The sequence below is a fragment of the Grampus griseus genome (assembly GCF_964374135.1).
Source record: "Grampus griseus genome assembly, chromosome: 10".
In the NCBI taxonomy this organism is placed as follows: domain Eukaryota; kingdom Metazoa; phylum Chordata; class Mammalia; order Artiodactyla; family Delphinidae; genus Grampus; species Grampus griseus.
In genome coordinates this window covers 4944165-4970864 of record NC_139004.1, presented here as the reverse complement: position 1 = coordinate 4970864, position 26700 = coordinate 4944165, and the positions used below count along the sequence as shown (strand labels likewise).

At 44.2% G+C, this 26700-nt stretch overlaps 1 protein-coding gene across 7 annotated transcripts in view; it reads right to left on the bottom strand.

Moving 5' to 3' along the window:
- Positions 1–26700, bottom strand: part of RREB1 (ras responsive element binding protein 1) — a 177633-nt gene that overhangs the window by 53853 nt on the left and 97080 nt on the right. For 5 of the 7 annotated variants that reach the window (XM_082664127.1, XM_082664132.1, XM_082664128.1 and 2 more), the window contains exons 2-6: positions 16650–16767; positions 12979–13103; positions 12160–12372; positions 8205–8294; positions 7335–7498 (exon numbers count right to left, since the gene is read on the bottom strand). In XM_082664127.1, coding sequence (XP_082520253.1) covers positions 7335–7498; positions 8205–8294; positions 12160–12330 — 425 coding nt within the window. In that variant the 5' untranslated portion in view covers positions 12331–12372; positions 12979–13103; positions 16650–16767. Of the gene's footprint in view, positions 1–7334; positions 7499–8204; positions 8295–12159; positions 12373–12978; positions 13104–15737; positions 15760–16649; positions 16768–26700 lie in introns of those variants that run through there. The other 2 variants (XM_082664131.1, XM_082664133.1) reach the window with 2 other exon arrangements.

The following is a 26700-nucleotide window of genomic DNA, read 5'->3' as shown; positions in this document are numbered from 1 at the left end:
AAGCACCTCTCAATCCAGATTTTCAACCTAGGAGCAACTGATAAAGAGTTCTGGGAAGTTGAAGGCTGGAGCCACAGTGATGTTTCCGTGATGCATGTTTTGCACTGTGATGGCAGCCTGTTATTCTGCTCAGGAACTAAGCTGTGGTTAGAAAGGTTTGGGATAAAGGATTTTCAAGCCTCAAAAACATGAGAATCCGCAGTCAGGGAAGTGTTAACTTGAAAAACTGTACCAGATACGGTAATAAATTGAGATGGTCTCTCCCCCAACCTTTTTCAAAATGAGCTGGAATTGGCATCACTTTAGTGTCCCTAGTTACCAAATATACAATCAGTTTTAAATATCATTTAAATGTATTTACTGGAATTAAATTATAAGTTATGGGCTGCATCAGAGCTACAGTGCAACTATCAACATGACAGCACATAATTTAATCTGCTCTCTGATTCTGTGAAGTTTGTTTTTCTTTTACTAATATGATAATTCTACTGGATTGATTATGTGTTGATGGTCCTCTCATGAAACTAAGGTAAAGGAAACTCTACAAAAAGGCCAATTAGCCTAATAAACAAAGAAAACAAACACACTTATAAAAGGACTAGTGGCCAAAGGAGATATAGTGAGTTGCTTTACAAAGTGGGTGACTGCAAAGAGTACCTTGTTATCAGCTAGGAATAACCTGAAGTTGAAAAGGACATGGTACTGGGGTCCATGTTGTGAAACGTATAATGAGGCCCTCTGGGTGCCGAAGCAACAAAAGTCTGGGGTGGAACCAGATCTGCCTCCTACATGCGGTGCTCAGCGATAAACCTGGGGAAGGTGGGGCTTATCCAAGAGAACGTGCACACGGAAGTGTGCAGCATGTATGCGTGTGCAGATGACCTCTGGAACAGGGTGAGCAGGAGGCCAAGGGAAGGGGCACTAGGAGTCCTCAGACCAGCCTTGTGGAATCGGGCCTTGGAGAATCGGATCTAGAAATCTGCATCGCAGGGACTCATGTCACAGCAGGGGTCTCACTGAATCTGCACCCCCAAAGGGGGTGTACTGAAAACCAGAGCCCAGAGCCGTGTCACACGAAACTGACACAGGAAAGGAGGCCCAGGGCAGGTTAGAAACAAGGCAGAACAGGGACTCGGGGGTGGGTGCACCAGCCCGGGCTTAGCATGGGCTCCAGAGCCCCAACCTGTGAGCTCCTGGCTCTACCGATGGCAGCTGCGGCCGCAGACCCTGAGAAACAGCAGCAGCCAAAGAAAAATGAGAAACAGAACTTTGGTCGTGAGCACCACACACAGTCCACTGACTTCCTTCCAGGCTCTGGCAGTCAAGCACGGATGCAGCTAATCACAACTTGGGTTTTCACTCTTGTTTTTTAATCCCCACACACACATCCCAGGGCAGCTCTGGCCCCTGATTAATGTAACACAAGTATGTGCTCAGGAGAGATCACAGCTCACCGTTCGACTATCAGATTCTGGAACAGATCCACCAGGACAAATAAATCTAACTTTACTCTTTCTGGCACATTTTTGTCAGTGTTTTCACATTTTTATAATTTTTGTTTTCAAAAGTACAGATTCACCAACAAGTGAAGGTGGTAATGACTATGACTGATTACCGAACACCAAATGTTCTTTTAACCCATTGTTTGCAATTTTCTACAGGGAAGACAAAAATAAATGCAGTGTGATAAACTCAAACATTCTAAATAATTTTTTTGGTATTTAAATTACAGGGTTAGTATAGCAAAAGGTGAAAGAAAAGACAACCTTTCATTTATGTTCTGGCGTCATATGCATAGTCAATCGCCATCCCTCCCTTCAGTGGCACCACCACCATCACAACACTAGTGACCACTTATTTAAATCTATTTATAAATAGTGATTAACTAACATTATCCTAAGTGCTTTGCATGTGTTAATTCATGAATCCTCACAATGCTCCCATTGGTACAGATATCACTGCCTTCTACAGATGAAGTAACCAAGACACAGAGAGGTTAATTAACCTGCTAGGGTCACACAGCTAGGAGTGCACACCTCTCAAAGATCAGCACAAGGGTGCCTTCAGCTCTGAAAATACAAACTCAGGAACACCCCTCACCCAGGACATTTCCCTAGTACATGGTAAGCCTTCACAATGCTTTCACAAACACTGCATTTGAATACAAGTTCTAAGTGAGGTTTTACCATGCCATTGTGGTAAAGTATAAAAAAATCGAGAGATTTCTGAAACGTTCTGCAGAATTAGGACTGGAACTCAGCCCCCAACAATTAGTCCTCTCCTCCAAATCAAGATGACTCACAATAAAATCAGCACAAAATCCAAAATTAGCACAAACATCCCTAAGGCCTGCTTTAAAAAAATACTTATAAACAGTAATTTACAAACAACTCCAATATGCATTGTGCATAAATGAGAAATGCATCTTAGGGTAATATCAAGGGTTGGGCTATAAAAAATTCAACATAATTCACAAACAACACACTTAAAAAAAAATCAGTAAAAAGCGATTCCATGCTCATGAAATAGAGTATACTATGCTAGTAGGATGGCTCAAATAGTTTGACATTGAAAATAATACTCTACAACAACATGAAATTATTCCTAAAGAGGGTAAAGCTTGAAAGAGTGCTTTTTTTCTAATACGCAAAGTGACACGAAAGCTGTATCAATTATTCCTCATGGCCTCTAAGCCTGACAGCCTATGCTCAAACCTCGGCATTGACTTTGATCTTAAGCAAGTTTCCTTATCTGCAAAATGGGATGATAACTGTACAAACCTTACATGTAGAGCACATAAAGATAAATGAAAATCAATGAGGAAACAGAAGACTTAAACAGTGTATAAACCAGCTGGAACTGACACTACATTGAGAAAACACTCCACCCAACAACAGCAGAATACATGCTCTTCTCAAACAGACGTGGGATGTTCTCCAGGACAGTCCATATGCTAGGCCATAAAGCCAGCCTCAATAAATTAAGAAAAAATTGAAATCACAGAAAGTATGTTCTCCAACTATAATGGAATGAAATTAGACATTAATAATAGAAATAAATTTGAGAAGTAAATATGTGGAAATTGAACATACTCCTAAATAACCAAAGAAGAGATCACAGGGAAATTAGAAAATACTTTGAGATGAATGAAAAAGAAGACACAACATACAAATATTTATAGCATGTGATGAAAGCAATGCTTAAAGGGAAATTTATAGCTGTAAGTGCCTCTACTAAAAAAAATTCTCAAATAAACAGTCTAATCTTCTACCTTAAAACACCAGAAAGAGAAGAGCAAGCTAAACCTAAAGCAAGCAGGAGGGAAAAAATCATGTTTAGAGTGGAAAATTAATGAACTAGAGAACAGAAAAGCAACAGAGGAAAAATCAACAAAATCAAAAGTTCTTTGAAAAGACCAATAAAATTGTCAAATGTTCAGCTGGATTGACTAAGGAAAAGAATTGAGAAGGCTCAAATTATTAAAATCAGGAATGAAAGAGGAGACATTACTACTGACCTTACAGAATAAAGAGGATTGTAAGGGGACACTATGAACAACTATATGGCAACCAATTAGATAACTTAGACAAAATGGCTAAATTTTTGGAAAAGACATTAACTACTGAAACTGACTCAAGAAGAAACAGAAAATGTGAACAGACCTATCACAAGTAAAGAGACTGAATTAGTAACTTAAAAACTTCTCAGAAAGAAAAGCCCAGATGGCTTCACTGATGAATTCTACCACATATTTAATTAAAAAGAATTAATACCAACTCTTCACAAACTTTTCCAACAAAAAGAGGAGGAGAGAATATTTCCAAATTCACTCTCGGAGGCTTATATTACCCTGATATAAAAACCAGCAAAGGACATCACAAGAAAACTACAGACCAATATCTCTTTGCCTATAAATATAGGCAAAAATCTTTGACAAAACACTAGCAAACCCAATCTATCAACATATGACAAAATGACTATACATTGTGCCCAAGTGGGATTTATCTCAGGAATAAGGTTAATTTAACATCCAAAACAGAATAAAGGACAAAAACAACTTGACCATCTTGATAGATGTAGAAGAAGCCTTTGACAAAATCTAACACCTTTTCATGACGACACCACCAGGCAAACTAGGAATAGAAAGGAACCTCTTCAAACTGATAAAGGGCATTTATGAAAAACCTACAACTAACAGCATACTTAATGGGAAAAGACTACATCTTTCCTCCATAAGATCAGAAATAAGACAAGGATGTCCATTCTTTTCACTTCTATTGAACATCACACTGGAGGGTCTAGCCCGGGCTAGCAGGCAAGAAAAATAAATAAAAGCTTTCAAAGGAAAAAGGAAAACTCTCTCTACTTGCAGATGACATGATCTTAGATATAGAAAATCCTAAGGAATCCACCAAATAACTATTAGAATGAATAAACAAGATCAGAAGGGTTGCAGGAAACAAAACCAATATAAAATTTGAATTGTTATTTTTATACACTAGCAACGAACAGTCAAAAAACAAAATTAGAAAACAATTCCATTTACAATACCACTAAAAAGAATAAAACACCTTGGAAAAAATTTAAAATAAATATAAATAAATATATTTATAAATAAATATAAAACTTGCACTCTTAAAAATGATAAAACATAGTGGAAAGAAATCTATCAAGACTTAAATAAACGGAAAATATCCCGTGCTCAAAGATTTAATATTGTTAGATGGCGATGCCCCCAAACTGACTTACACATTTTGCAATCCCTATAATCTTCCCAGCTGCTTTTTTCTGCAGAAACTGATAAGCAGACCCTAAAATTCACACAGAAATGCAAGCAACCCAGAATAGCCAAAACAATCTAGGAAAAGATCTAAGTTTGAAGAGTCACACCTCCCAATTTCAAAACTTACCAAAAGCTATAGTAATCAATACAGTGTTAGGCCTCAGGATAGACATACCTTTCAATGGAACAGAATTGAGAGTACAGAAATAAATCCTTACACTTATGGTTAACTGAAATTTGATAAAGCTGGTAAGATAATTCAATGAGGAAAGAAAAGTTTTTAAATCGTTCAAAAGACTGAACTTGGATTCCTTCCTTATACTATACACAAATATCAACTTAAAATGAATTGTAGACTTAAATGTGAAAACTAAAATTATGAACGCATGGGGACTTCACTTCACACCTACTAGGGTGGCTGTGATGAAAAAGACAAGTGTTGGCAAGGATGTGTAAAGCTGCAACCGTCACACACTGCTGGTGTGAGTGTAAAATGATGGAGCTGCTCTGGAAAACAGCTTTGCTGTTCCTCAAAATGTTAAAACATGGAGTTACTACACAACTCAGCAATTCCCCTCCTAAGTATCTACCCAAGAGAAGTGGAAACACATGTCCACACAAAACTTGTACAACAATGTTCACAACAGCATTATACAGAGTAGCCAAAAAGTGAAAATGACTCAAATGTCCACCAATTGATGAAGAGGTGAATAAAATGTGGTATGTCCATACGATGGACTGTTATATGACAATAAAAAATAATAAAATACTGATAGATGCTACAACATAGATGAATCTTGAAAACATTAATGCTAAGTGAAAGAAGCTGGTCACAAAAGACCGCACGCTATATGGGAAGTCCAGAATAGGTGAATCAACAGAGGAAAGTAGATGAGTCTTCTCCTAGGCCTAGAGGGTGGGTAGTAATGAGAAGTGACTGATAATGGGTATGAGGTTTCTTTTTGGGGTAATGAAAATGTTCTAAAATTGGGTAGGAGAAAGCGGGGAAACCCCCCAAGAAGGGAACAGGCAATACCTCTAGGATCAGATTTTGAGGGGTCAAATACACAAGCGACAGAGGACTTTTTTTTTTTTTTGCAGGTGGGATAAAAGGAGAAGGGAAAACAAAACGAATGGCAAACAGAAGGCAAAATGATACTAACAGGCTGATGTGGAGGTAAAAAAGTAAAACACTAAAATGTAAACTATATTAAAAAATGATGACAGTATTCACTTCCTCCTTTGTACCCAGAAACACTCCTAGGAAGAGATGAGGGGCAAAGGGGATTGGAACTTATATAGGAAAAAAAAAAACCCCACTTCATCAAAATTCTTTAAAATAGTGATACCTTTCATGTCATACTCTACCCTACTTCTAGGAGTTCAGACTGAGAACTCCATAGGATTCAAATTATTGCAGCAATACTCAGAAATGCAAATAAAAATAATAAATAGCACTGGCTGAGTGCCTGCCATGGGCTAAACTCATTATCTCCAAATCCTCATTAAAAATCTCATTTTAAAGAGAAGGAAAGTGAGGTACCAAGGTTATGCAACTTGCTCAAGGATGGAAAATTTACAAGTAGCAGAGCTGAGATTTGAAATCAGGAGCCTAATTCCAAAAATCCAGAAATTTACCACTATACCAGTATGTCCCAAGTACACCATCAGTGGATCATAAAATGATTTCAGTTGGAATAAACTGGACCATCTCGTTTGAGTATTTATGTATGATAAAATATCAATTTCACAACTATATAAAGTCTTCTTTTGAGTAAATATGTAAAAAACAATGTTAGTCAACTCTTTAAAAGAAATCAACATAACGCCTAAAAGGGAATACGGAAAAATAAAAACAGCCTGACTTTTTGAGAAGGTGAAATTCTGAGTCCCTTGAAAACGTTTTCCTGGATTTCCAATGTTCCTAAATGTGTGTGTAAAAAAAGAAAGCATTAAAAAAAGTCTGTTCTAACCCTTAAAATTAAGTAATCGTTCTGTAAAGTGCATTTTCCATTGGTTCCTCCCACATTTTTATATATCCACCACTGAGCTCCCTCCCACTTCTGAGTGAGCCTCTTTCTCCCTCAGGAAGTAGATTCCTGACATTTATCAGATTTTCTTTCTCATTTTATCCTATCTTATCCTGAAGCTCTAGGACCAGCCCACTTAACTATTTATTCAACTGCTCCAGAAATTTTTCGCCCTGCAGGGTATCTGGTAGGCATATGCAAATAGTTTTAAAAAGGCAAGGGTTCCTCTGTGTCTGATAAGCTGCCCACCTCTGGCATCTAAGCAAAGAAACTCCAATTGGTAAAGGGTCACCCTGAAGATTCCCCCATCGGCCAAAGACCTAGCCCAGGTACTTCTGTTTCCTTGAGCAGACACCTCTGACACACTGGAGACTGTACACGGCAGGCACACAAAATCATCTCTGGCTTTTCCATACAGTGAACAGAACTCTTTGTGCCTTTAGCTAAGATGGATGGAAGGCCACTTTGCTTTCTGTCAACCTCCAGGCTCTAGCCAGCAGGCAGAGGCTGCCCTCACTCACCTGTGCATGTTCCCATTGGTGGTAAAAGACTGGCCACACACAGAGCACTTGTAAGGCCTCTCCCCAGAGTGCACCAGCATGTGGCGGTCCAGGGAGCTGGCCGAGCTCAGCGACTTCCCGCAAATGCTGCATGAATGGTCGGCCCCTCCAGTGTCTGTGTTGTGCTACAGAAAGCAATGATCGCAGTGGTCACTTAGGAAGACGGGTCAAAATGAGGCGATTATGAAATGCACATTCAGAGCTTTATTAAAAAAAAACTAACACTTCTCAGCAATTTTTTTCTTTTTCATTTAAAATATCGTCCCGAACATCAAAATCTATTGAGACCATAGGCAAATAAATATTGTGTTCTATCAAACCCAAGTTACTAAATGATGTTACTATTCAGTACCATGTTACGATTTGAATATTGTCAGTCCTTCACTGTTCTAGATTCAATACTTGTCATGAACCAGCCACAGCAGGCAAGGGAGAAGGATAAATCTTACAGTAAAGAAAAAAAGCCCAAAGAGATCCCAAATCAAGGAAATTCCCTGCTACATGATGTAAGTTTATAGCAATATATAGAATTAGGGTCTACAACTATAATCTCACTGTACTGTGAGGAGATTTGGTTCACAATGGCAAGTCACAGATGATGAAAAGTCTTCTGTTACATGTGGTTAGTTAATTAGATGTTTGCTAAATTCCAAAAAGATATTCTGTGTTGACCTGGGACTTTGTCACAATAACACGGACACACAAAAATTATTTCATAACTGCCCCTCAAAATTAAGAATATTAGATCTAAATGAAACAGCCACAATCCGTCCATTAAGATAAAATCCCATCCCCTCTCTTAACAAAGAAAATACAAAAGCAGCAGCAAACCTGGCGAATGTGCATAGTTAACTGATGCTGTGTAGTGCAAATCTTCTCACACAGGGGACAGTTATAGGAAGACTTCTCCTCTTTTGTTTCCTGAAAAGAGAATAAAAGGGAGAATCTATTTCAGCTCAGTGAGCTAGTGCCTCTCATCTGTGTTATAAACATCTGTGTCTGACAAGCTGTAGCAACAGAGCAGCTGAGAGCATAGGCCCTGGAGCCTGGCTGGGTATGAGCTTGGGAGAGTGGCTGTCCCGTCTGCCCTCCGTTTCCTCATTTGTAAAATGGGGAAAATAATAGCATCTGCTGCATCACGCGGTGATGAGGATTAAATCAATCAGCACACAGAAGGCACCAGAACGGTGCCCCGTACAGGCTAAGTGCTCAATAAATACTAGTGTTCTTGTTAGACACCATTTAGTTAATCATCAGCGATGGCGAAAAATTAAGCATCAAGTCACAGCTGAGCTAGAAAAGGGATGTATTTCTCCTCAATTCTGACCCAGGTTCCAGTCACTAGTTTCTACCTGGTCTTGAGTCCACCAAGACACACGAGAGGGAAGAGTTCTCACGTCAAAAACCCACCCTCCCGAGGGTGGAAGGCCCCAGTACCCACCAGTGTGCCCATCGGACATCAACGGGATCCTTTTACTCGCTGCGAGCACCTAACTGCTTATAAATAATAAAAAAGAGCGAGGGAGGGTGCAGTCTCTGGGAGGTGACAGGAGGGAGGGCTGGACCCTCGGGCACCTTTCAATCGACCTCTTTTCACTTGTACTCATTTGAATGCATTTCTGTTCCCTGAAATGATACCAATTATTGAACACTTACTATGTGCTAAACTCCGCACATACAGAATAGTGTTTTTTCACACAACTGTGAGAAACAGCCACTACTATGGATCCCATTTTCGGGATGAGGAAACGGGTACAGAGAGGCAAGTAACCTGCCCCAGATCAAAGGACTATTAAGTAGCAGAGCCAGGATTAAAACTCAGGCCAGCTGCTCCACAGCCCATGCCCCAAACCGCCAGGCTGTGTAAGTCTGACCCAAAAAGGATTAAGCCCAAGGCACAGAAAGGGAACACCCTTGTGGTTGGCTCATGAGAGATGACGAAAATAAAAGTCACCCTGAAGACCATAAAAACAAATGGCACCAGACGGGGTGGAGTGGACGCATGGTGGGTCTAGCGCGCGGCTCTACAGTGGGTCCCTCTCGCTCTTCAGAGACCAACAGCCTCACTGTAAGCAACACACACCTGCTCCCCGTCCGCGACCCTGGGTCTGAGAAACAGGTACGCCACACATTGTTTCACTCTCAAATTGAAAAACAATCACAGATGTGAATTCTAAGGAAGGTGATCAACCCAGAGACAATTTAAAAAACAAAACACAAAAAAACGCTGCACCCTCGCCCAGTCGTCATCCACTTCCACTCCTCCCCGAGGCAACGTGTGTGTCTGCGGGGAGGAGGGTGTCAGACCTTCTCATCCCCACTCTACGACAGTCACAAAGGAGCTGGCCAAGAACCACCAGGCAGAAAAACCAAAACCAAAAGTAGTAACAACAAAGTGAGAGCACTCGTATAAAAAGGAGGGATGCCTCACAGCTGGGCCCAAACTCGGTCTTTGGGGTATTTTTGTTAAATTATTAGGTTAGTGATAATATATATTAAAAAGTGTTTTGTTTTCTTTTTTTTAAAAAAAGAGATTCATCGGTAGGATGGAAATACATGTTAAAAAGTCAGGCCTCCAAGTAGCCAGCCTCTTGAGGATTTTAAAATTCTTTTTAAAAAAATCATCTTGCGTTCCCCTGAGACAGATTCCAGACACACTGAGTGGCCCCTGGGGCTAATGGGATTGATTCTGGGTTTACGGTTAACTGGAGCCTCACCATTCTCAGAGGCGGGCAGCGGCACGCTGCAGACCATAGCACAGGTCCAGGACATCCACAGGTCCAGGACATCCACGATGGTCTGGGAGAAGGAAGTCTCCAGACTCAGATTTAATTTTTAAAGACAAATCAAACAGAGAAGGGAGCATCGTGATGCTGGAAGAGGACCTACTGGAGAGTGCTGAATCCAGTGGCTGTGGCCGTGCTGGTGGAAGGAGCACACTTCCTGAGCTGACAGACAAAATTAGCAGCTAATGTGATAACTAACCATTCCATAATGAAACTATCTGGCACCCTTGTTGGCTTCCGGCTGTGGTTAATCTGCCCTGGAACTCTGCTAGCTGCTGGGCTTCTCCCCAGGGCTCCCTTCTCAGCCCTCCTGTCCATCCCAGGTAAGGACAACGCACTCTGCACTCTCTCTCCCGCACTGCGCTTGTTTTTTTTAATGCACTGTCTTTCCCATCCTACCTCTAGCCCAGACCTCCTTTCAAAAACTCAGCCAGTGCCCTAAGGAACCCCAGAGGACACAGGAAGTGGGTGGAAAATGGCCCAGGCACCCCTGTGGAGTCAACTCCACTTACCATGCAGGGATGGAGGTGCCGTGGGCCCCCTCTACGGCTCTACCTACTGTCTGAATCACTGGGAAGGGACCAGAGCCTGGACTTGGGCCAGGTCTGCCTGTGTTGGGGCGATGCTGGACTCTAAGGAAGAGCTCGGCACCTGGCGCAGTACCTGGTTGGAAGGAGGAGGGGGGTGTATATTGTGAAATAGGGGCATGGATGGAGGGATGGACAGATAGATGGATGGATGGACAGTCACATGAGAGTGGAAATAAACCTTTTCTTCCCAGAGCTAGCACTCCTTCTCGGCTCAGGCCACAGTCAAACAGGCTGAGAATTTTCTCAGGTACCCATAGGAAGAGAGGCACGTGGAGACAAGGGAAAAAAGAGAGAAAAAGTATCAATGCCCCAACCCTAAAGCATCATTTAACTCTGCCAAGTCTTCAGCCTTGAGAAAGAGGTGGAGAAACAGACACTCCTGTGCTGCTGGAGGGATTTTAGGCAGGGACAGCTTTTCCTGGAGGGCACATCGTATCAAAAGCTGTAATTCATGTTGTACGTCTACAAATTTATAGAAGACCATCACACTATGCTCAGACAATTCTGTATAAGGACAGTCACTGCGGGATTGTTAATAAAAAAAGAAAATTAACTCACAAAAGCCCAACAGGCTTACCTTCCTGTCCACCCCCAGTCCCTGGACAAACTCAGAAGACTGCCTTCTCCCGAGGGTTTGGCGGGACCCCATTAAATCAGTGAAGTCAAACATGGAACGTTCACATCACGTGGACGCGGAGTGGAAAGGGGAATGGCTCACCTCAGTCCTTGAGCTTCACGCACCGTCGAGCATGCTGCTGCAGGACAGCAACACCTTCTCAAGTGCCCCGTTTGTACATTAATTAAAAGACTCATCTTATTTCCCAAGGGAGGAGACATGGCCTTTCATAACATCCCTGCCCTCCTATGTCCTCTTCTCCACCCCTCCTGATCTCTGAAAATTCAAGAGGAATAAATGGCATCTTGAGTGGAATTCTCGGGAGCCCCATTGTGTGCTTTGTCAAGGATGGAAGCTGAAGAGCAGCTCCAGCACAGCCAGGACTCATCACTACCTAATCTGGAGACACTTAAAAAAAAAATCAAGGAGGTGGCATCAGAAACCCAATTAACCAGCTGCTTGAACGAGGAAACAAATCATGCCACAGGAGAGGAATAAGCCGAGTTCTCTGCCTCGCCTGTCCCGTGGAGAAAGCTTGCATTCAAATCAAATCACACGGCAGAGAATAAGGGCGCTTTCACCAATACTGACACCACAGCGTGGAAAATTTTCTCTACAAAGGGAAACTGACATAAGCTATGAGAAGTTAGCTCTTGAAAAAGGATTATGGCCTCTGGGTATATCCATTCAGTTCTGACCACATCTGAGTTTCTGGCTTAGGAAGCTGGGGCTCAAGGGGACATCCTTCTCCCAACACTCTCATGGATGCCACAGCCGGGCACACTAACGCTTACCTGGTTCCTTCGGCCAATACGATTTGGTCCCGGAGGCTTCGTGGGGGACCTGATGCTCTGGGGGCTCCCACCATTCTCGGCAACCTTCCCTACGCTCATTACCGCTGACATCATGGTGTTGATGGAAGACAAATCTGAACCTTCCAAGCCAACGGGCGAACTTGACATCATTGGGACAAAGGTTTAAGCTTCTAGGAAGCCTCGGCCACAGAACTGAAAATCAGAAATTGCTGATGTGATCAATGGGAAGTTTAGGCTTCTGTCACAACCAGGTGGCAGTGGCCATGGCTGCCACCACTGCAGTCGGGTTAAAACCCCTTCTTCAATTCAAGCTGACACTCATATGACTCCTATGACTTAAGCTTTCATCTAAACCAAGTGCTGTCATACCAAACCGATAACCTTGCTTCCTTTCTGAGCATGTGCCACCGACGAAGCTGCCCAAGGCAGGTCTTTCTGCCTTTCCTAAGCTTTCAATAGGGAGAGTGGGAAAGGCTACAACAATTAGGAAGCCGAGGAGCTGCCATCTGGCCAGCACCCACCTAAAAGCCTAACTCACTTACTGCTATGTGCATGTTCTAGACCTAACAACTAAGGATGAGAAACCTCAGCTTTCACTTAAACTCCAGGCTACAATACCGTGATTTTAATGGGGAGCCCGAACTGTTAAGACAACTGAGAAGCCAACGCTATCACCCAACACTATAACCAAATTTCATATCAACATAAAAAAGACTGTTTCTTAAAACATGTAAGTACATAATATAGCTGTACCCCAGAAAATGGACAGAAGAAAACCCAGCCCCCACTGCCAATCACCTCCATTTTCTGCCCCAACTGATATACTGTGAGACCTTCCCCTGCTGTAGCAATCGCCCACGTGGAGGAGGAAATGAGGTTGGGTTCACTTCTTTTCTTTTCTTCTCTGGTATCACTCGCTGACACTGGAAGGGAAGCAAAGGCAAAAAGGTTCAGTGAAGAAAAAACAGAAACCATTTGTTTACTCTAATCTCAGACCACTATATTCTCAAGACTACAGGGAACAGTGTAAGAGGAGGCGGCTAACTCTTCTTTTTCTTCCAAAACCACGTTCTGTGGTTGTTTTTCACCCTTAACTGATGTGCCCTACAGTGCTGTCACCCTCACTCCCAACAGCCAAAACGATTCTGTGGTATTTTATTTTCTGAAGCTCATATTTATATCCATACAGCAAACTTTCTCTCATACTCTACTCCTGTCTCCCACAAGGACTCTCAAGACTCCCACTTGACCATCTCCCGCCTCCCCCTAAAATTGACCAAAGATAAGGCAGTAAAGGAGTCAGAGTCTGAAGGCTAAAACCTCTAAAGGCTCAGAGTCTAGGAGGGACTAGGTCAGACCTTAAAGAAACTTGGTAATAAAAATAGGTTGACTAAAGGGAAAACTACAGCCCATGTACACATCAAACTTTACTTCTCCAGGCCTTTTCTAGTTATGCTTCTTCCATAGAAGTACTATGGCTACAGGTACGGCCAGAAGTAAGTCTCCAGGTCAACTGTTTCCCTTATTTTATCTGGGAAGATATTCTCTAGCCACACATCCTGTTATGCTCCAGTGTGCATTAAATTTTTCAAGTCCACAGCTGTCTCAGAGATCAAGCTAATTATCTCAGGAGCGAAGTGAATATTTAGGAACAACACCAGAAAGAATGTGATGTCTTGTGGTTCCTCCTCCACCTCTAGGAGAAGTGACCTAGGATGTGACAAACGGTAACACCCAGAGCAGCTGCAAACGTGTCCAGCAGCAGAGCAGGAAAGCCTGGGGACATAACTTTATTAAGTGATGCTGCCATCAGCTGAGAAGTCCCGAGCTAAAACCTTACCCAAGAGCCAAAGAGAAGCTCAGGAACAGTACTTTCCTTGTCAAAAGACAAAATGTGCCTTCCTTTTAGTAGACATTTTGAAGATATGACTCTAATACTTTTCCAAATGGTAAGTCAGAGGACTAACTACTAAACATACAACTTAAGACCACTGATCCAGCCTCACCCCTCACATGTTTCCCATTAAAAGAGGAAATCTTGGGGCTTCCCTGGTGGTGCAGTGGTTGAGAGTCCGCCTGCCGATGCAGGGGACACGGGTTTGTGCCCCGGTCCGGGAGGATCCCACATGCCGCGGAGCGGCTGGGCCCGTGAGCCATGGCCGCTGAGCCTGCGTGTCCGGAGCCTGTGCTCCGCAACGGGAGAGGCCACAGCAGTTAGAGGCCCCCGCGTACCGCAAAAAAAAAAAAAAAAAAAGAGGAAACCTTGAGCCGGCAAGCCGCCTGCCGCAACTAAGACCTGGTACAACCAAATAAATAATAAATTAAAAATAAATAAATAAAAATACACATTAAATTAAAAAAAAATAAAGAGGAAACCTTGGTCCAAAATTAAAACAAACAAGAAAACAACAAACCCCAAAGCTGTTGTCTTTCCATGAAGTTTCCTCCATATATGGAAGACCATTTAAACTTATTAAAAATTGTACTTTAAAACTTCCAATTTTGACTGTCTTTGAAAGTTTATTTGGGAGATTCCTCTCTAGGAAGAAACATTCAACACGAGTACACACATACGGAAGTATACACATACCTCATTTTCTTTCTTAAAGGATTTCTAACAAAAGTATCATCAGTTCCCCAGAATTGCTGTCATCGATCAGTATATGATTAGTTCCTTGATTCAAGTAAGGGGACACCTTCTATACCAAAAACATCTCATTCTTTTAAATATATATCCCCCATAGTTTTAATGTACATCAAATTATAAAATAAATGACTAGAAATCTTTATTGTAATTACATTATGTCAGTAAAAATAAAGTTAACCTTTCCACCAATTTATAGTGGGAGTTTAGATGATCTTGCTTTTGTCCTATTACTATACTTAGAGAAGAAAAGTGTGGTAGAGTTTTTCAGACCAGGAATTGATTAGAGAAGACACCTTTTAGATAAATATAAAATTATAAGTTATAGAAAACATATTCTAATTCTTTCACTGAGTAGGGAAAGAAAATGGAAAAAAGGGAAATAGTCAATATGAAAATTAACAAAAAATATATTCATCAAAAAGAGCCAAAGTGCCAGTAAGAATTTTTGTCACAATCATTATAACATCAAAGATACATTCTTGCAAACTACCTAAATGTCCTAAATATAGAAAACCCAGCAATAGTCACAACAGTTAACCAACCTAAGGGCTGAAAGTTGCAGGGGCTTATATCCCAACTGGAAAAGGAGAAAAGTCATGCAAACTTGCTATTTCCCATTTTGTCTGGACAGGAAGACATTTGCTAAATTTATTTCCCCTTTGGGATAAAGTGTGAAGTGTGACACTACCCACTGAGGACACCAAGATCACCTACATTCACTTCCTTTTCCTTGTTTAAATGTAAGTAAACAGTAATATTTTTTTTAAAATACAGACTCTTCTCATCTTTGATCAGAAAGAGCAATTAACAAAATGAAACTCCCAGTTACACTGTCTGACAAGAAGAACAGTCACTGGACTCGTCCCTGAAAAGCTGTTTCAGAAGCAAAACCCAAACCAGCCTCTCAGACCTGTTCGAAGATTTTCCTCCAGTTTGCGCTTGTGTGTTATGCGTGAGCTCTCCTTTAGGGAGGATGGAGCAGGAAGAAGGGCAGGGACCTGGTTGTAAAACAATGCAGCCCATTGTTCCCGGTCAGAAAACACAAATCCACCTTAACATTAAGGTGCATTTATGCACTAACTTAACCAGAAGCCAGCAGCCAGAATTAGTCCATTCTACCTACCCCACGCCCGACCGTGGACCACACTAGAGCAGTAATCCAAACTGACCAACCTAAACCTTCTGATACTCAATCTCAGGGGGTGAAAGATAGGTTTAACAGTTTAAGGTCCATTTACAAAGCACACTTTCTTTATAAATACTTATAGTCCGTATATTTTCATTCTCTCCTCTGCTCCCTGATACCATCCTACACATCAGCTCCATCACTGCAAATTAAAAAATAATAATAATAACCATAATAAACAAAATAAAAATCACTGGCCCCATTCTAGTACAATCTCCTCCAGCTGCAACCAGAGAGGAGTGGGAACCCAGATGAGGCCCCCAAATCACAGACATGAAAGGAAATCGTCATCTCTGTTGACATGGCCAAGTGGACTGGCCTTGTGTTCCAGTTCTGAACACAAAGAGTTCAAATCTGCGGGTGGGAAGGAAGAAGCAGGGAACGGGGGTGCCCGCAGCGTTGCTTCCTGTGAGCCAGGTCCTCGGCACGCCTTCTGGGACTTCTCATCCCACACCCCCGGCTCTTAGGTGCGGAATAACTAGCAGTTCACAGTGAGAGCTTCACCTCGGTTTTGTAGCAAAACCTCAGGAGGACCCCAAGCAGAGGGTGGACCGCTCAGCGGGGACATGGGGAGGGGAGGGAAGACAACGTTCAAAGTTACTGTGACTCAAGGAGTGTCAATAAAGTTTAACTGACCTGTTTATCTTCGTCTTATCAAGCTGGCTCTCCTTACTGAGGAGCTGGCGCTGGCTGGGCCCAAGCGTGGGCAGGGTCACACCTCAAAGCCACCACCTCTGGAACAGATTGGAGCAACCTACAAACACAAGAAAAGATGACATTAAGAGGGAGTCCAGACCAGACAGGATCCTGTCTCTGTATCATTTTCTCCACTTGTACCACTGGGAGTCACAAATTAAGGACAAGAGCATTCCCCATCCCCTGCCTGCACTTATAAGCAAGCTTCCAGCAACCAGGTCAGCTACACCCGAGCAAGAGCAACTGGAATCGAGTGTGGCGTGGACGGAAGGAACCCCCAAAGCACATGCCCCAGCAACATCGAGGGCGCCGTCACGTTGCAAATGGCCGAGACCAACGGCTTCAAGCGAAGCTTTGAGCATCTGAATGGCATGCTGACAGCAGGTGCTGATGGACCGCCATTTTAAAAGGAAGAGAAGAAAAGACAACACTAAGTGCTATCAGAAACAGAAGGAGAAAAGAAGAGAGTTGAAAGTAAAACATATGGAACTAAACAGCCCCTTAAGTAAAGCAGTGACTATTATGCCTCTTCCTGAGTGGTGGGGAAAATGTCCACAACAGCTCAAATAGGACCAAAGGTGTATCTTTTCCTTTCTGTAGGGAAGATACAGAAAACTCCTCAAATTACACATGCCCTTTGAGAGTTTGAGAAAGTCTGCTCTGGGGTGCCAGGGGCCTCAAACTCCCGACCTGGGAGAAAGCTGTGTCTGGCCCTCTGCAAACTCAGAGAGACCTAGAACACAGCATTTCCCAGAACTACACGTCCAGAGAAGATGCAAGAAATGTTTAACAAAAACCTAGAAGATAAACAAAATTGATAAACCTTTAGCCAAACTCAACAAGAAAAAGAGGGACAGGATGCAAATCAATAAAATTAGAAATGAAAAAGGAGAAGTTACAACGGACACCGCAGAAATACAAAGCATCCTAAGAGGCTACTACAAGCAGCTCTGTGCCAACAAAACGGACAGCCTGGAAGAAACGGACAAGTTCTTAGAAAGGCATAACCTTCCAAGGCTGAACCAGGGAGAAACAGAAAATATGAACAGACCAATCACAAGTAGTGAAATTGAAACTGTGATTAAAAATCTTCCAACAGGGCTTTCCTGGTGGCCCAGTGGTTAAGAATCTGCCTGCCAAGGCAGGGGACACGGGTTTGAGCCCTGATCTGGGAAGATCCCACATGCCGCAGAGCAACTAAGCCTGTGCGCCACAACTACTGAGCCTGCGCTCTAGAGCCTGCGAGCCACAACTACTGAAGCCTGCGTGCCTAGAGCCTGTGCTCTGCAACAAGAGAAGCCACCGCAATGAGAAGGCCACGCACCCCAATGAAGAGTAGCCCCTGCTCACCACAACTAGAGAAAGCCCGCGTGCAGCAACAAAGACCCAATGCAGCCAAAAATAAATCAATAAAATAAATAAATTTATATTTAAAAAATCTTCCAACAAACAAAACTCCAGGACCAGATGGCTTCACAGGTGAATTCTCTCAAACATTTAAAGAAGAGCTAAGACCCATGCTTCCCAAACTCTTCCAAAAAATTGTGGAGGAAGGAATACTCCCAAACTCATTCTGTAAGGCCAGCATTACCCTGATACAAAAACGAGACAAAGATACTACAAAAAAAGAAAATTACAGACCAATATCACTGATGAATATAGATGCAAAAATCCTCAACAAAACACTAGCAAACAGAATCCAACAACACATTAAAAGGATCATACACCATGATCAAGTGGGGTTTATCCCAGGGATGCAAGGATTCTTCAATATATGCAAATCAATCAATGTGATACACTAGATTAACAAACTGAAGAAGAAAAACCGTATGATCATCTCAATAGATGCAGAAAAGCTTTTGACAAAATTCAACACCCATGTATAACTGATTCACTTAGTTATAAAGCAGAAACTAACACACCATTGTAAAGCAATTATACTCCAATAAAGATGTAAAAAAAAAAAAAAATTCAACACCCATTTATGATAAAAACTCTCCAAAAAGTGGGCACAGAGGGAACCTACCTCAACATAATACAGGCCATATATGACAAACCCACAGCAAACATCATTCTCAATGGTGAAAAACTGAAAACATTTCCTCTAACATCAGGAAGAAGACAAGGATGTCCACTCTCACCACTATTATTCAACATAGTTTTGGAATTCCTAGCCACAGCAATCAGAGAAGAAAAAGAAATAAAAGGAATCCAAATTGGAAAAGAAGTAAAACTGTCACTGTTTGCAGATGACATGATACTATACATAGAGAATCCTAAAGATTCCACCAGAAAACTACCGGAGCTAATCAATGAATTTGGTGAAATTGCAGGATACAAAATTAATGCTAAGAAATCTCCTGCATTCCTATACACTAACAACGGAAGATTAGAAAGAGAAATTAAGGAAAGAATCCAATTCACCATTGCAACAAAAAGAATAAAATACCTAGGAATAAACCTACCTAAGGAGGTAAAAGACCTGTACTCAGAAAACTATAAGACACCGATGAAAAAAATCAAAGATGACACAAACAGATGGAGAGATATACCATGTTCTTGGACTGGAAGAATCAATATTGTGAAGGTGACTATACTACCCAAAGCAATCTACAGATTCAATGCAATCCCTATCAAACTACCACTGGCATTTTTTACAGAACCAGAACAAAAACTCTTAAACTTTGTATGGAAACACAAAAGACCCCGAAGAGGGCTTCGCTGGTGGCGCAGTGGTTGAGAGTCCGCCTGCCGATGCAGGGGACACGGGTTCGTGTCCCGGTCCGGGAAGATCCCACATGCCGCAGAGCAGCTAGGCCCGTGAGCCATGGCCGCTGAGCCTGCGCATCCGGAGCCTGTGCTCCGCAACGACAGAGGCCACAACAGTGAGAGGCCCGCATACCGCAAAAAAAAAAAAAAAAAAAGATCCCGAAGAGCCAAAGCAGTCGTGAGGGGAAAAAAATGGAGCTGGAGGAATCAGACTCCCTGACTTCAGACTATACTACAAAGCTACAGTAATCAAGCCATTATGATACTGGCACAAAAACAGAAATATAGATCAATGGAACAGGCTAGAAAGCCCAGAGATAAACCCACGGACCTATGGTCAACTAACCTATGACAATGGAGGCAAGGATATACAATGGAAAAAAGACAGTCTCTTCAACAAGTGGTGCTGGGAAAAACTGGACAGCTACATGTAAAAGAATGAAATTATAACACTCCCTAACACCACACAAAAAAATAAACTCAAAATGGATTAGAGACCTAAATGTAAGACTGGATACTATAAAACTCTTAGAGGAAAACATAGGAAGAACACTCTTTGACATAAATAACAGCAAGATCTTTTTTGATCCCCCTCCCAGAGTAATGAAAATAAAAACAAAAATAAACAAATGGGACCTAATGAAACTTAAAAGCTTTTGCAAAGCAAAAGAAACTACAAACACAACGACGAAAAGACAACCCTCAGAATGGGACAGAATATCTGCAAACAAATCAACGGACAAAGGATTAATCTCCAAAATATATAAACAGCTCATGCAGCTAATATTAAACAAACAACCCAATCAAAAAATGGGCAGAAGACCTAAACAGACATTTCTCCAAAGAAGACATACAGATGGCCAAGAAGCACATGAAAAGCACTGCTCAACATCACTAATTATTAGAGAAATGCAAATCAAAACTACAATGAGGTATCACCTCACACCAATGAGAATGGGCATCATAAGAAAATCTACAAACAACAAATGCTGGAGAGGGTGTGGAGAAAAGGGAACCCTCTTGCACTGTTGGTGGGAATGTAAATTGATACAGCCACTATGGAGAACAGTATGGAGGTTCCTTAAAAAACTAAAATAGAACTACCACACAACCCAGCAATCCCACTACCTGGCATATACCCTGAGAAAACCTTAATTCAAAAAAGAGTCATGTAGGGCTTCCCTGGTGGCACAGTGGTTGAGAGTCTGCCTGCCGATGCAGGGGACGCAGGTTTGTGCCCCTGGTCCGGGAAGATCCCACATGCTGCAGAGCGGCTGGGCCTGTGAGCCATGGCCGCTGAGCCTGTGCTCCGCAACGGGAGAGGCCACAACAGTGAGAGGCCCGTGTACCAAAAAAAAAAAAAAAAAAAAAAAAAAAAGAGTCATGTACCACAATGTTCACTGCAGCTCTATTTACAATAGCCAGGACGTGGAAGCAACCTAAGTGTCCATCAACAGATGAATGGATAAAGAAGATGTGGCACATATATACAATAGAATATTACTCAGTCATAAAAAGAAACGAAATTGAGTTATTTGTAGTGAGGTGGATGGACCTGGAGTCTGTCATACAGAGTGAAGTAAGTCAGAAAGAGAAAAACAAATATCGTATATTAACGCATATATGTGGAACCTAGAAAAATGGTACAGATGAACTGGTTTGCAGGGCAGAAATAGAGACACAGATGTAGGGAACAAACGTATGGACACCAAGGTGGGCAAAGTGGCGGGGGGGAGGGGTGGTGGCGGTGGGATGAGTTGGGAGATTGTGATTGACATATATACACTAATATGCATAAAATAGGGGCTTCCCTGGTGGCACAGTGGTTGAGAGTCCGCCTGCCGATGCAGGGGACACAGGTTCGTGCCCCGGTCTGGGAAGATCCCACACGCCGCGGAGCAGCTAGACCCGTGAGCCATGGCCGTTGAGCCTGCGCATCCAGAGCCTGTGCACCGCAACAGGAGAGGCCACAACAGTGAGAGGCCCAAATACCGCAAAAAAAAAAAAAAAAAAATGCATAAAATAGATAACTAATAAGAACCTGCTATATAAAAAAATAAAATTAAATTAAAAAATTCAGAACTACACCTCCAGCCCATTCTGTCTCTGAAACAGTCTCCAAAGAGTGCAAAACTGGAGAGAGTAAAGAAGTAAAGTGACTGCCACACGGACAAAAACTTGTCCCTTTTGGAGTGTCTGCAGAAAAGCTGCCCAATACGTCACACGCCCACTTATCATCCTGAATCTTACTTTGTCCACACAGTTGCTGAGCACCTAAGGCGGGCAAGCTCCTCCCGAACGGGTCTGCTGGGGGTGAGAAAGCTCCACCAGCCCTTCCTATCAGAAACAGCTCCTCAGTGATTTCTGACACCACAACAGCTTCTCTCTCTTCACACCTCACTGCTTCAGTTCTCCTGCCTTTTCTTTGTGTCTTTCTCTTCTGAAAAGTTCTTTGGATTTTGAATAAAGTATCAAGAAGCAAGGAATAACTCACAGGGACAGCCCCAGAAAGGCCAGAGACACCACCACCACCCCCCGCCTTTAACTTGGAGGAACCCTTATTACTACCCCAGCAATTCCCGCTGTTTCTTGTGGGCAAGACCCTCCTTGAGGATCTGATGAAAATTATGGACCCTCCCACAGATAAAAGGACATACTACACCCAACATTTTCCTTCAGTATCAAGGGGGTCAGGGGCCCCAGAAACTCATCCGGGATAAGTAGGATAAGAATCCCGGTTTTACTTGATATATAACCCACCTTCCTTGAAACTGTGAATCAAGACCATTTTACTAAAATTCCCATGAGGTTTCAGAAACGCACAAAGAAAACATCCTTTCAGATCATCCCCACCCATCTAAATTTAAAGATGCGTGAGGTGAAATTATATACTGTTTGAAAAAAAAAAAGCAAGCAAAGTTTCCCTATGTTGGGCTTCCCTGGTGGCGCGGTGGTTGAGAGTCCGCCTGCCGATGCAGGGGACACGGGTTCGTGCCCCGGTCCGGGAAGATGCCACATGCCGCAGAGCGGCTGGGCCCGTGAGCCATGGCCGCTGAGCCTGTGCGTCCGGAGCCTGTGCTCCACAACGGGAGAGGCCACAACAGTGAGAGGCCCACATAACGCAAAAAAAAAAAAAAAAAAAAAAAAAAAACCACAGAGAGACAAGTCTCTGGAATTAAAAATTTCCAGAATATAACTAAGATTCTCATTGAAATATGGACCCACTCCCTCCCCTCACTTAAAAAAGATACTTTAAAAAGTCCACCAAGTAACTTCCTCAATCCACAAGGGGAAGCAAGGAGAGGAGAGGGCCAACCTGACAGACTTGACCCTGAAACTTCCATCCTCTGATCTTGGATGTAAATGACCTGAATATCAAGAATGTCTTTCGATTAAGCTGAGTAACGAGAGTCACTACCCTGTTTGTTTTGGGTTCCACCAGGCCTGAGGGATTCACACAACTCCAAGAGTGGAAAAGTACAGGACGGTTCTTGGAAGAAAGTTCAAGATACCCCTTAGCTCTATCACCACCACCTCAAAAAAAGAAAAAAGAGAAGAGAAGAGAAGAGAAGAGAAGAGAAGAGAAAAGGACCCATGAGGAGAGGCTGTACCCTGGAGACAGAACCTCCAGGAAGCTGGAGGGGTGGGTCCCGGGCTCCTGAGGGAGGCTGCTGCATTTCTGGATTTGCATTCCCACACAGGCTTTGCCCAGATCTGATGGAAGCAGGATGGCCTGAAGAGGGCAGAGGTCCCTCTGTGAGGATGATGGGGAGGGCAGGCCAGCCCCAGCCCCAGAGGAGATAAGGGACAATGTTATGCGAAGCCAGAAAGAAAAGATTAAGGATCCTGTCTCCAGGTCAATGAGATAGCAAAGAAGAGATGAAAGATAAAAGGGAAGATGGTCTAGAAACAAAGCTTCCCAGCTTGTGAAAACCCGCAGGGTTCTTGAAGTGAAATCTAAAATCTGTCCCAAGGCCCCCAGGAAAAAGCTGGGATGCCTAGGATGACAGGAGAAGCCCACAAACCAGACGGTGGGGACCTTTACAACACCGAACCAGGACAGAGGCGGTGCGGAGCCTACACAGATGTCCACAAATACTTGGGATGGTTGATCCCCTGATTGAAACAGCCGGTTTGGGCCAACCCAGGACCGGACCGGCTAACAGTGTGAGTTTAGAGGAGTTCAGATACTAAAATGGTCTGGGCTACTCGGGGGCTTAACAAGCAGCAAGGACATCTCTCTTAGGATGGGCTGACTGATGCAGGAAGTCCTGGCTAGGCTGGGGATGAAACCCAAGCCGGCTAGTGCGCACCATGGCCATGCCTGCAAAGCTCGGGGCAAAACCGTCTCCTCTAACCAGGACGGCCTCGCGTGTGCTCTGAAGGCTGACAGCTGTGACTACGGCTCTGAGTTCCAGGAAGTTGATGTGTTTCTTGGCTGAGAGTTCAGTCTATGCCTTGGGTAGGGCGGCAACCCATGCACGGCCCCCTCCCCCTCGCTGGCACAGGCTTTGCTCAAAGGGAGCCTTGGAGTGTCACGTAGAGCTTTCGAGCGGTACAGCGGGGCACCGTGAGCTGCTCCAGCCAGCCCTGGATCCTACCCGCAGGGGGAGCGCGGATGCACCCCTCGGCACCGGCCACGTGCAAGACAGCAGAGCTGGGAGGTGCGTGGAGGGCAGCAACCCGGGGTCCCACGGCCGTGTGTGTGGCCCCCGGGTGGTCTTCTGGGCTCTGCCTCCACAACATGCCCCCTCTGGATGGAGGACTTGCTGACCCACGTTCACAGTGCTCCGTGCTCTGGCCTCAGTTTTCCTCTGGCCTTCTCTCCCACCGGCCCTCACACTCTCTGTTCAGTTTCTTCCCCCAGAACATACACCTGCACCCCTCCCCTGATCCCATCCCTCAGGGGCCACTGTTCACATGAAGCCTCCCGGATTGCCACCAGTCGAAGGCTCTCTGTTCCAAACTCTACCTCTGCAACACTCGCACTGAAAGACTAGAATGAAGACTAATGATGAGAGCGGCTAACACTTTCTGAACACTGTCTGCCACAAGCTAAAGTGCATCATCTTACTCGATCCCTGTAACAACAACCCTGTGAGGGTCAGTCCCACTGCACAGCCCCCAAGACCACGGTGGGAGAGCAAAGCGAATCCAGATTCTAAACTCTGTTCAGTTTCTGTTAGACAACAACTCCTAGCGCGGGGCTTGAGAGAACAGACGCACTCCCTGTCACATTCTCGGACTTCTAACGATGGTCTTCTGAGTCACCTCTGCCCCTCCAGTGCGCGGCTTCCCATTTCTGCCTGTTTCTAGGCAGGAAGAAGGTGCTCTCTGCTGCCACTTTCACCTCTGGCAGGAGAAGGACTGGACTCCCACCCCAGACTAACAAGTTCACTGCACGGAGTCTGCGTCCACGCACGGCCCCTGCTGAGAAAAGGGATGGGGGTCCATGTTCTACACCCTGTGGTTCTCCAAGCAGGCAACTGGAAGGAAGCCACCAGGCTCCTGAAATCCCAAACATCCCAGTCCTGTGGGAGAGGCTGGATCCCACTGATCCACTGACAGGAGCTCGAGCTCAGAAGTGACCTGAGTCCTCCGGGGCCTTCCGCTTCCACAAGAATCGATTGCAGACTTGGAGTCCACGCTTTGGGGTCCTCTCCTGGGGTGTGGAGGAGACACGTGTGTAGGAAGTACTGGGGGGCAGGAGATGGGGAGCACAGATGGTGGAGAATGAGTCGCAGAACTGCACAGATCAAAATTAAGCAAACGGGGGCTTCCCTGGTGGCGCAGTGGTTGAGAGTCCGCCTGCCGATGCAGGGGACACGGGTTCGTGCCCCGGTCCGGGAAGATCCCACGTGCCGCGGAGCGGCTGGGCCCGTGAGCCATGGCCGCTGAACCTGCGTGTCCGGAGCCTGTGCTCTGCAACGGGAGAGGCCACAGCGGTGAGAGGCCCGCATACGACAAAAAAAAAAAAAAAAAAAATGAAGCAAACACCATGCGAAGGTTGGAGTCTTGCCTACAAGAAATGGGGGACAAAAAGGCCTCCCTGCCGGGGAGCCCCACAGGGCCCTGCTCAGCATCAGAAGGAAACCTTACAGTCTCATCTACTCAGTGAGAGGTTAACTACTACTGACCCTCGCTCCAGCATGGCCACCCCAGAGTCGTCCCATCCAGTGGCATCACAGACCTTGCTTTAGAAATGCAGTCTCAGTAAATGTGAGTCAGTCATGACGCTGTACACCTTAAACCAACACAGTGCTGTACATCAATTATATCTCGATTAAACTGAGAGAAGAAATGCAGGTTCTCGGGTGCCACCCAGAACTGCTGCATCAGAAACTCCCCTGGGGGCGGGCCCTGGAGTCTGTTGACTCCCAGGGGATTAGATCCAGCTTTGAGGACCAGTGCTTTACATAGAATTCTGGAAGGAGGGTGACACAAAACCAAGGATCTCCCTGAAAAACATTCCTTCTATGAGGATTTGGAAGAAGCCGCTGGCTTATCATACTCCCAGGAGCAAAAATCAAGGCACTGGAGCAGAGACTCAGACCCCAGTTCTAACTTTAGCTTTATTTACCACAAAGAAATTTAAAAAAAAATTAAAACAATAAGGGCGGAGGGAGAGGGATAAATCTATGTGGGGCTATTTTAGCTTCCTCAGGAGCAGGCACATGTGGGACGTGAGCTTCAGACAGGGCAGGGCCAGCCTGCAGTGCACAGAAAGCAGAACCACTCAGCCTGGGCTCCCCCTCCAGGCAGCTCTGGATCCTCAAAGCCCCCTCTCCAGCATTCACCAAACTTGTGTCACTCACAGAAAAGCTCCTTCCGGGGTGCTGAAGGATGGTCTTCAAAGTTGAGGCCTTTGGCCGGGATCTCCGGTGGCCCTGGACACCCTCACGGTCCCCCCAGGCCACTCCCCTTCTCTGCTGCTCCTGGCAGTAAATGTGCTGCAGGGGCGGGAAGGCAACCCGGAGCACCCCCAGCCTCAGAACTAGCTCACTGTCTACTGCGGTTTCTCTCTTAATGTGACCCACGGTGGAGGGAGAAAAATGGAACGGAGACTGTTCCTACGGCCTAGAGCGGCTGCCCCTTCCTGCTCAGGCTTCAGGGGCCCCGGCGGGTACCAGGAATAACACAGGCTGCTGATGCTGCCTTTCAAAGGGAACGTCCAGTGTCTTCACGTAAAGGAACTCTCTAATATTCAGTAAAGTGTGTGGGG